The 11863-nt window shown below is 40.7% G+C and overlaps 1 protein-coding gene across 1 annotated transcript; it reads right to left on the reverse strand.

Moving 5' to 3' along the window:
- Window positions 1-5627: 5627 nt before the first annotated feature.
- On the reverse strand, window positions 5628-11842 carry LOC117470671 (pancreatic secretory granule membrane major glycoprotein GP2-like). Its single transcript, XM_034115488.1, has 9 exons — window positions 11760-11842; window positions 11348-11492; window positions 11171-11267; window positions 11024-11086; window positions 10674-10919; window positions 10103-10348; window positions 9459-9621; window positions 8142-8244; window positions 5628-6029 (listed from the first exon to the last, which is right to left on the reverse strand). The coding sequence occupies exons 1-8, from the start codon at window positions 11787-11789 to the stop codon at window positions 8155-8157; spliced, it is 1080 nt and encodes a 359-aa protein (XP_033971379.1). The 5' UTR covers window positions 11790-11842; the 3' UTR covers window positions 5628-6029; window positions 8142-8154.
- Window positions 11843-11863: the final 21 nt, after the last annotated feature.

Below are 11863 nucleotides of genomic sequence, written 5' to 3' on the forward strand. Positions count from 1 at the left end.
AATTATGTCCCGTAATGTCATAATGATATCAGGTAACACAGGTGATACAGTCACAATGATATCAGGTAACACAGGTGATACAGTCATAATGATATCAGGTAACACAGGTGATACAGTCATAATGATATCAGGTAACACAGGTGATACAGTCACAATGATATCAGGTAACACAGGTGATACAGTCATAATGATATCAGGTAACACAGGTGATACAGTCATAATGATATCAGGTAACACAGGTGATACAGTCATAATGATATCAGGTAATACAGGTGATACAGTCGTAATTATATCAGGTAACACAGGTGATACAGTCATAATGATATCAGGTAATACAGGTGATACAGTCGTAATTATATCAGGTGATACAGTCGTAATTATATCAGGTAACACAGGTGATACAGTCATAATGATATCAGGTAATACAGGTGATACAGTCATAATGATATCAGGTAACACAGGTGATACAGTCATAATGATATCAGGTAATACAGGTGATACAGTCGTAATTATATCAGGTGATACAGTCGTAATTATATCAGGTAACACAGGTGATACAGTCATAATGATATCAGGTAACACAGGTGATACAGTCATAATGATATCAGGTAACACAGGTGATACAGTCATAATGATATCAGGTAACACAGGTGATACAGTCATAATGATATCAGGTAACACAGGTGATACAGTCATAATGTGTGTGAATGCTGTAAACTGTGAGCATTTGTGGCTGAATTGAGCTGAAAATGCAGAAAAAGCTGAATATTGTATTCATTGAATGGTCTCTGTATCTGCTTTAAGCTCCAGAGACCAAGTCAGTGTGTTGCTGAACTTAGCGGAGAAATGCAGAAAAGTGAAATGATTTGAATCAAATTGTTACAGCTCACATGCATTGCAATGACTTTGTTGAAAACTTGAAAGTGAAATGTTAAACTGGAAGAGGAGGAAAAAGAGTTAATAGTTGAATAGTTTCTGCAGCTTTCTGTAGGCTGAAGGAGTTACATATCAGATGTATGTAGTAGTATGAGTTCAAGTAGCATTACATCTATAGGGCTTTTATTTTGAAGGGGTGTGTGGTCTTGGGGAGTGCGAGGTGTAGAAAAACAAAATGAGATGTCTGACGTCAATAAATGGGAGGTTCACCCATAAAAACAATGGTTAGGTGGGCAAGATAAAACCCAGTGAATGTGTAACAGACACGCATCGAGAGTGAAGCTAGTGAAACGTCACATCTGTCCCTGCAGTGATGAGTAAAGAGTTCAATATATAAAGACAACCAACTATAATATGAATTAAGAGCACATCATAATTAGAAGAGAACCAAAACATATTGGAGAATGGAAACAATATGCCGTTTCCATGGAAACAGCATATGGTGAGATGTCAGATTTGGCGTAGAGCTGTTGAGGAATGGACCGGTGATATACAAGTGAAGATTGGGGGACGATCGGACCGTGTCCATTGGAGTTACAGCGGCATCGTGTTTTATGGCGAGGGATGCGTTGCCATGGTAACACCACATGATGTAACATCAGATTTGACGTAGAGCTGTTCAGGGCCACAGTGTTAACCATCATGTGATGTTTGGTGGCGTTCTGAGCATGTCAGTTGGAGTTATGACATCATCACACAGGTGTTTGTGTTTGAGCTAACGACGTTATGAAACACCTGTGCTTGAGCCCAAAGATCAAAGGTTTCCATGGTGATGTGCAGTAATCAGTGAGAGGAGAGCCTTTTCATTGATCTGAATGAGAGATAAACCTCTTACATGTGAACGTGTTGTTGAAGAACCGTAGCAGATATCGGTGAAATGTCAACGCGTGAAGCATCTCAAGGACCCTGAGAATCTGAAGTGTACTTTTTGTGTACTTTCGGGTTAATAATGTGGCCTTTTTGGCAGATTAACTAAAGGTGTGCTGCTGCTGCTGTGAGGAAATATCAGCCTGAATTTACAATAATAATAAGCGGAAGTTGAAGAATAAAGAAACAACATAAGAACTATAGTGTAAACAGCATTCACACTAATTATATCAGGTGATACAGTCATAATTATATTCCTCACTGTTTTCTCTCCTTCAGGTCCTGAGTGACAGCTCACACTCTCTTCCTCTGCACGCTGTGTATCTGTGTGGCCTGGAGCTGAGAGGTGCATCATGGGATATGCAGTCTGCGGCTCTTCAGGTCTCTCTGCAGCCGCGCTCTCTGCCTCTCAGCTTCCTGTCTACCTGTGTCCACTCGTCCTCCATGATGAGGGCTCAGAAGATGCTAATATCATAGCTAAGATTCCCCTTTATGCTAAGCTAAGTCCTGTGTTGTGTAGCTTGAGGAGGGTGAGGCTGGTGAGTCTGCTCTGATGCAGAAACACAACTGATGGACCACTCTGGATTTATTAAGTCATTCTACAGGAAAACCTTTGTAAATGTATTCATCACTTCTGTGCAAGCCTCTTCATGCATTACGTTTCGTAAGGATTCTGTAATGTTCTTCATTCAAATGTTTTACACATTGTCATAATGTCGCTTTAAATCATTGTGTTTGATCTCCCATTACTGCGTCAGAGGCAGAGGACACATTTACTGATTCAAGATTCAACTTGACAAACTCAAAAAAGCCTTGAATCATCACTTGGACTTTAACAACAATGACTCGTTACTTTTCATGCACTGAAAACACTGAAGCATTGACTTTGATTTAATGTTTTATGTCAACAGATTTCACATCCCTGTATTAGGTTAGTTTGAAGCAATGATATTAAGTTGAACCTATTTACACTTAAGATTATTGCTTTCAACTAAACTAAAACATTGATGTGAAATCTGTTGAGAAAATACATTTAATTAAAGTCAATGCTTCAGTGTTTTCAGTGAGGACTTTAACCTTCTGACGTGAACATTCTTTCTCCCAAGCCTTAAGATTAAAGTTATTTAAAGCGTTAACAACAAAATAACTCACTTCCTGATTCAACTAACGCTAAATATCTATTTCTTAGTCGACACAATTCCCTAGATCCACTTCATTCAGCTTCCAGGTGAGTTGCAGAAGAGATCCATGAAGAGCTCTCGTTACTGATCACCACTGGAGAAATAATGTACACAATTATAATTGTGTACATTATTTTGCAGAAAACTAAAAGCATAATGTAAAACGTACAGTTCAAAAGTGTTCGATGGCACATTATGACTTGTTTTGGAATCAAAATGTGGTTTAAAGTTGAGTAAAATAAGTGCTTTAAAAACTTGGTAAGACTTGGTAAAACCACATCCAATATCATACTGTCTATAATCAGCTGGATTTATTCTGGTGATGCTCTTTTAAAAGCTGGTAAAATATGTATGTTTATAAGTATTTTGATGCACAGAATGCATTATGTGATGTTTTATCATTATCTACAGAAGGAGTGTGGACTTTGTTGGTGGTGCTAAACTAATGCCTCTCTCCTCCTGTAGGTAACATGGACAGACACCATTATGACACCTTTGAGAAGTTTGGCAACAACACGTTCCTGATTCACCTCGACAACGGCAGGGCGTGAGTGTGTGTGTGTGTGTGTGTGTGTGTGTGTGTGTGTGTGTGTGTGTGTGTGTGTGTGTTAATGTACTTACTAACCAACACACTCTCACTCCCTAAGCGTCCAGGAGCGACGCTTGGTCAGGGTCCCGAGGCGTGCAGTTGGGACGCTCCGAGGCTCCTTCAGCTTCATAAATGGACGCAAATAGCTTTCAACTGATTGCAATGTATTCCCATCTGCGGCGGGATTTGACGCTCATGGAAGCACGGCATTCGTTTGTGTCGGAGGCTGTTAAAGGCAATGTGAGCGTCCATTCCCATTGGATAACGGAGAATTGTACACCCGGAAGTAAGTATTCCCCTTACTGTCGATTGATTTGTGTTAGAAATTAAAATCAATGTTGATGTGGCGTATTTGAATGAAATACACTGTATTTAATTTAAATCTGTTTTATTCTGAAAACCGAAGATTCACAAGTGACTTCCGGTTTTCCGCTGGTGAATTTCGTCATTTCCGGTTAGCATTAGCATGTGGCGAAATGCTAAGTTTTCAAACCGTGAATTGAAGGTGAAATAACGTGATGTTGTACACTAAACACGCTGAGTTTAACACTCATTTATTGACGCTGGAATGAGGTTTATTAGGGAATGTTTAGATGACCACAGACATCAGAGTGATGTAATTCAGCAGCAGAAACCGACAGGATTTGCATTGGACACGCCCCCGTCGACGCCGGCCAATAGGAGAAGACTACAGTTGTTACCCGGGAGACACAAGAAGGATCTCTCTCTCTCCTTGCCCCCAGCTGACCCAGCGCGGACGGGACCAAACAGCTGGCAGGGGGGAACCACCAACGCGTGCATTTCATTTGTATAGCACCGCATCTTTTGTGTAATTAAATGCTGTTAACTTTTATAAGCTTGCCTTGACTCTTTTCAGTCTCTCCTGCTCTCGGGGTTCAAGAACCACTAACATTTGACAGTGATATCTCCACTACTCATCAACTCAAAAACACCAGATTATCTTGTTAATTACACAACATTGATAGGTTTAGTGTGTGTACAATGCTTATGTCACGTTTACCCCTTCAATTCTGAGAAACAAGTCGTTTTCTATGAGTTTTGGATGGCCGAAGACATTACATTACCCACAATCCTCTGTAGCAACCATAGACTGTATATTGCAACAGGCAACAGCTTCGGTTCATGTTCATTTACAAACTCTTCAACTACAACCTCACAAAATACTTTAATGTATATTAAAATGTAAATGTGAAGGAATGTGTGTATATTAACTGTGGGTTTTTCTCTGGAACTTTTTCCTTGTACGATGTGAGGGTCAAAGGATGCCGTTTTTCTCATACTGATATTCCGCTATGCACGCTGGGATTTGGTGTTTATGCGATGTGAAATCCGAAAACATTTAAAAAAAATGTAATAATACATTATTCCGAGTGTGCTTGCTTTTCTCTTTGAAAGTCATCACATAACGGCATTGTAATACACGTTTCGGCTGCCTTCAATATGACATATCTGCCGTAATTTTCTATTTATAGAGCCCTTCTCATCTTACATTTCTTTTCACACAATACGTCTCCTTGCAGTATCAACACTAATTCGGCTGACTTTTATATTTGATCCAGTTGGTAGATAGGCTGTATTTACGCCATAACGGTGCACAGCTGATAGAAAGGGACACCTACTGGTTAAAGCACGTTATTGCATTTTATAATTTTATTTATAAATAATACTGAAATCTGTATTTTTCTTTTTCTCTTTTTCCTTCAAATTCTTTATTATTTACATTGCTTTTAAAATCGTTCTGTGTGACACGAAAAAAATATATTAATTTCGTGACTATAACACGAAATGCTGTGAGACTGTGTTGAAATAGGCAGTGCTGATCAAACATTAACACACACACACACACACACACACACACACACACACACACACACACACACACACACACACACACACACACACACACACACACACACACACACACACACACACACACACACACACACACACACACACACACACACACACACACACTCAATGAATAAACGACTGAGACTCATGTTTCTTTTTCCCACTCACTTTATTAATTGTTTTTGGTTCCATTAGTAATAAAATCACAATAAAAGTACAACAGCGTGCTCTGAGGAATTACATCTGATCTGATCCTCTTCCTGGGTAGTCATCCACATTTCAGTTCTCATTCACTTCCTGTTTCCCTTCTTTAACACTCAGGTAGCTTTCAGGCTGTGCACATTTACAAACAGACAGTATATTAAAGAAGAAATGATATATATATATATATATATATATATATATATATATATATATATATATATATACTAGTGCACATAGTAAAATAACCCCTTTTGATTATTTCCCCCACATCATAAAGAAGTTAAAACTCAGAATAACTGGAGTCCTCAGGAATAATCTCAGATAATGTGCCGGCTCAGTTTCACAGCAACAAGACCTTCATTTCCACCGTCAGGAATCAGCTGAGAACACAGAGACACTGCTGAGTCATGGTTTATACTTTGCTGCTTTGTGTTCATCAAGGAACTCGTTAAACATCGTGTTAATCAAGGAACTCGTTAAACATCGTGTTAATCGAGGAACTCTTTAAACATCGTGTTAATCGAGGAACTCGTTAAACATCGTGTTCATCGAGGAACTCGTTAAACATCGTGTTCATCGAGGAACTCGTTAAACATCGTGTTCATCGAGGAACTCGTTAAACATCGTGTTCATCGAGGAACTCGTTAAACATCGTGTTCATCGAGGAACTCGTTAAACATCGTGTTCATCGAGGAACTCGTTAAACATCGTGTTCATCGAGGAACTCGTTAAACATCGTGTTAATCGAGGAACTCGTTAAACATCGTGTTAATCGAGGAACTCTTTAAACATCGTGTTAATCGAGGAACTCGTTAAACATCGTGTTCATCGAGGAACTCGTTAAACATCGTGTTCATCGAGGAACTCGTTAAACATCGTGTTCATCGAGGAACTCGTTAAACATCGTGTTCATCGAGGAACTCGTTAAACATCGTGTTCATCGAGGAACTCGTTAAACATCGTGTTCATCGAGGAACTCGTTAAACATCGTGTGTCATCGAGGAACTCGTTAAACATCGTGTTCATCGAGGAACTCGTTAAACATCGTGTTAATCGAGGAACTCGTTAAACATCGTGTTAATCGAGGAACTCGTTAAACATCGTGTTAATCGAGGAACTCGTTAAACATCGTGTTAATCGAGGAACTCTTTAAACATCGTGTTCATCGAGGAACTCGTTAAACATCGTGTTCATCGAGGAACTCGTTAAACATCGTGTTCATCAAGGAACTCGTTAAACATCGTGTTAATCAAGGAACTCTTTAAACATCGTGTTAATCAAGGAACTCGTTAAACATCGTGTTCATCAAGGAACTCGTTAAACATCGTGTTAATCAAGGAACTCGTTAAACATCGTGTTAATCAAGGAACTCGTTAAACATCGTGTTCATCAAGGAACTCGTTAAACATCGTGTTCATCAAGGAACTCGTTAACATCGTGTTCATCAAGGAACTCGTTAACATCGTGTTAATCAAGGAACTCTTTAAACATCGTGTTCATCAAGGAACTCGTTAAACATCGTGTTCATCAAGGAACTCTTTAAACATCGTGTTCATCAAGGAACTCGTTAAACATCGTGTAATCAAGGAACTCGTTAAAACATCGTGTTCATCAAGGAACTCGTTAAACATCGTGTTCATCAAGGAACTCGTTAAACATCGTGTTAATCAAGGAACTCGTTAAACATCGTGTTAATCAAGGAACTCGTTAAACATCGTGTTCATCAAGGAACTCGTTAAACATCGTGTTCATCAAGGAACTCGTTAAACATCGTGTTCATCAAGGAACTCGTTAAACATCGTGTTAATCAAGGAACTCGTTAAACATCGTGTTAATCAAGGAACTCGTTAAACATCGTGTTCATCAAGGAACTCTTTAAACATCGTGTTCATCAAGGAACTCGTTAAACATCGTGTTCATCAAGGAACTCGTTAAACATCGTGTTAATCAAGGAACTCTTTAAACATCGTGTTCATCAAGGAACTCTTTAAACATCGTGTTCATCAAGGAACTCGTTAAACATCGTGTTCATCAAGGAACTCGTTAAACATCGTGTTAATCAAGGAACTCGTTAAACATCGTGTTAATCAAGGAACTCGTTAAACATCGTGTTAATCAAGGAACTCTTTAAACATCGTGTTAATCAAGGAACTCGTTAAACATCGTGTTAATCAAGGAACTCGTTAAACATCGTGTTAATCAAGGAACTCGTAAACATCGTGTTAATCAAGGAACTCGTTAAACATCGTGTTAATCAAGGAACTCGTTAAACATCGTGTTCATCAAGGAACTCGTTAAACATCGTGTTCATCAAGGAACTCTTTAAACATCGTGTTAATCAAGGAACTCGTTAAACATCGTGTTAATCAAGGAACTCGTTAAACATCGTGTTAATCGAGGAACTCGTTAAACATCGTGTTAATCGAGGAACTCGTTAAACATCGTGTTAATCAAGGAACTCGTTAGGAAGAACAAATGAAGGAGCTGCCTACCATGCAAAGCTCTTCAGTTTCTCCATCCCATAGTGATGAGGGCCGCGTTCCCATCAGCGTATTTAGCAGATCTGCGCCTCCTGCGAGCTGCCCCCCCACAGCTCTGTACACAGACAGGAAGTTAGCTTCACAGACAGGAAGTTAGCTTCACAGACAGGAAGTTAGCTTCACAGACAGGAAGTTAGCTTTACAGACAGGAAGTTAGCTTAACAGACAGGAAGTGAGCTTTACAGACAGGAAGTTAGCTTTACAGACAGGAAGTTAGCTTAACAGACAGGAAGTTAGCTTAACTAAACACAGGTTTACTAATACTCTGTGTTAGTACTCTGTGTAGTAGTACTCTGTGTGTTAGTACTCTGTGTGTTAGTACTCTGTGTATTAGTACTCTGTGTATTAGTACTCTGTGTATTAGTACTCTGTGTATTAGTACTATGTGTATTAGTAATATGTGTGTTAGTACTCTGTGTGTTAGTACTCTGTGTGTTAGTACTCTGTGTACTCTGTGTACTCTGTGTATTAGTACTCTGTGTATTAGTACTCTGTGTGTTAGTACTCTGTGTACTCTGTGTACTCTGTGTACTCTGTGTACTCTGTGTATTAGTACTCTGTGTATTAGTAATATGTGTGTTAGTACTCTGTGTGTTAGTACTCTGTGTGTTAGTACTCTGTGTACTCTGTGTACTCTGTGTACTCTGTGTATTAGTACTCTGTGTATTAGTACTCTGTGTGTTAGTACTCTGTGTATTAGTACTCTGTGTGTTAGTACTCTGTGTATTAGTACTCTGTGTACTCTGTGTATTAGTACTCTGTGTATTAGTACTCTATGTACTCTGTGTATTAGTACTCTGTGTACTAGTACTCTGTGTACTCTGTGTGTTAGTACTCTGTGTGTTAGTACTCTGTGTATTAGTACTCTGTGTATTAGTACTCTGTGTATTAGTACTCTGTGTGTTAGTACTCTGTGTATTAGTACTCTGTGTACTAGTACTCTGTGTACTCTGTGTGTTAGTACTCTGTGTGTTAGTACTCTGTGTATTAGTACTTTGTGTGTTAGTACTCTGTGTGTTAGTACTCTGTGTGTTAGTACTCTGTGTGTTAGTACTCTGTGTATTAGTACTCTGTGTACTCTGTGTATTAGTACTCTATGTACTCTGTGTATTAGTACTCTGTGTATTAGTACTCTGTGTACTCTGTGTATTAGTACTCTATGTACTCTGTGTATTAGTACTCTGTGTATTAGTACTCTGTGTACTCTGTGTATTAGTACTCTGTGTATTAGTACTCTGTGTACTCTGTGTATTAGTACTCTGTGTGTACCGGAGTGCAGGCCTGGCCCTGTGTGGGGCACAGCTCCAGTTTGCAGTGCAGGTAGATTTCACTGCTTCCTCCAGAGAACTCGAACATGTTGAAGGAGAAAACGCTGGACGTTCCCTGTCCGTTTCCCTGCATCTGCACCGTATCATCAGCAGGGTTCGGACATCTGCCCGGAGACAGGAAATACACAAGATGAAAGTCTCAGAGTTTATTTTTTGTATTTGTAAGTCGCTTTGGATAAAAGCGTCTAACAAGTAACATGTAATAAAAAAATGTAAAATGTTGTTCTAACAGTCAGAGTTTATTTTGTTCTAACAGTCAGAGTTATTTTGTTCTAACAGTCAGAGTTTATGTTGTTCTAACAGTCAGAGTTTATTTGTTCTAACAGTCAGAGTTTATTTTGTTCTAACAGTCAGAGTTTATTTTGTTCTAACAGTCAGAGTTTATTTTGTTCTAACAGTCAGAGTTTATGTTGTTCTAACAGTCAGAGTTTATTTTGTTCTAACAGTCAGAGTTTATGTTGTTCTAACAGTCAGAGTTTATTTTGTTCTAACAGTCAGAGTTTATTTTGTTCTAACAGTCAGAGTTTATTTTGTTCTAACAGTCAGAGTTTATTTTGTTCTAACAGTCAGAGTTTGTTTCCTCACCCGTTGATGATGAGGTCATATCGCAGATTACTGTCAGGTGACGCCTGATTGGTTGCCCAGCAGGAGTCTGTCACCATGGCGACCATGTTGGCGTCCAGCCCCCCCGCCTCCAGCTGCAGCCAGACCTTCTGGTTCAGCAGGATCTCCGTGTTTGGGCCGACCGGCTGCAGGAGGCCGGCGTCGCTGAAGGAGCTCATCGTCAGAGTGTAGTTCCACTCTCCAGATACAAGCTGCTGCACCACAGAGCTGCACACACACACACACACACACACACACACACACACACACACACACACACACACACACACACACACACACACACACACACACACACACACACACACACACACACACACACACACACACACACACACACACACACACACACACACACACACACACACACACACACACACACACACACACACACACACACACACACACAATGATTTACTTTTAAATTAACTTCATTCATTTATCTGCTTCTTTACTATTTTCCCATTTATTAGGGAGCCTTGGCTTCTGGTTACTTTTAGGATACATTTGATCAAATATGTCTGCTAGACTTCACGAGTTCCAGTGCAATATCCTCGAATGGAAATAGAGAATCTTACAGCAGCCAGTAGTTGACCTCCAGTCCTCCAGGGTCACGTTGGCTTCCAGGCTGCAGGTCTTGGCGTAAGCCTCCAAAAAGTGGCAGTCGACCCCATCCACTGACGGGTATCTGCACAGAGTGTGTGTGCAGGCGCTGATGTACGGCTCTGGGTCGGTGTGCTCGTGACAGGCGGAGAAGGGAGGCTGCCTCATGAGATTACAGCTGTTCAGAGGGAAGAGTTTTCCGTGTTACATTGGTTGATCTTGCAGAAACAACGCTGCTTATATGACATGACAAGACGAGGGTGTTCATGGCTCAGCTCTTACTGGTCGGTGGAGCGGTTGCAGTTGATGGCGCTGTCGACTGAGTCCTGGTATTGAATCTCACAGCTAGAGGGAGACAAAGATCACATTACATCTGAACCCTAATCCACATTATGACAAATAGGTCATATCAGTCGGACTGAGCGGTACCCAGGGAGGCTGATAGAGGACTTCTCTGCAGTCGGGGTGGTGGTCCAGCTGGAGTTGGAGGGGCTGCCACACAAACCCTCTACAGCTTCAGGAAGTCCTGGTGGATGTGAGGGTAGAATTAAAGCTGTTATTCAGAAATAAATATGTAATATTCAGTTTGGAAGTACTGTTCTGTACCTGTCACATGTGCGCTGTTGCCATCAAAGAAGAGAGTCATGTTGGAGGACGGGAACTTAGCAGTGACTCCAGTCTGGTCCTTGGAGAGCTCCACGCCGTGCATCAGCTGAGCTGTGCTGCTGAGCACCAGGGCTTCACCACCAACCTACACACACACACACACACACACACACACACACACACACACACACACACACACACACATACACACACACACACACACACACACACACACACACACACACACACACACACACACACACACACACACACACACACACACACACACACACACACACACACACACACACACACAGAGGGTTTGTGATACACCACCACAAAGTAACTCCTAGCAGGAAATGATCAGCATTGCTTGAGCAAACACCCCCATAACTACAACGTGCTAACGTACCCGGACTCTTCCTCCTTGCTCCAGATACATGGTCACACCTGGCAGCGACAGGATCAGGTGGTCCAGAAGAGGAACATCTGTACGCCGGCCGCTCCCTGAAAGCG

Source organism: Trematomus bernacchii, unplaced genomic scaffold (assembly GCF_902827165.1).
Source record: "Trematomus bernacchii unplaced genomic scaffold, fTreBer1.1, whole genome shotgun sequence".
NCBI classification, from domain to species: domain Eukaryota; kingdom Metazoa; phylum Chordata; class Actinopteri; order Perciformes; family Nototheniidae; genus Trematomus; species Trematomus bernacchii.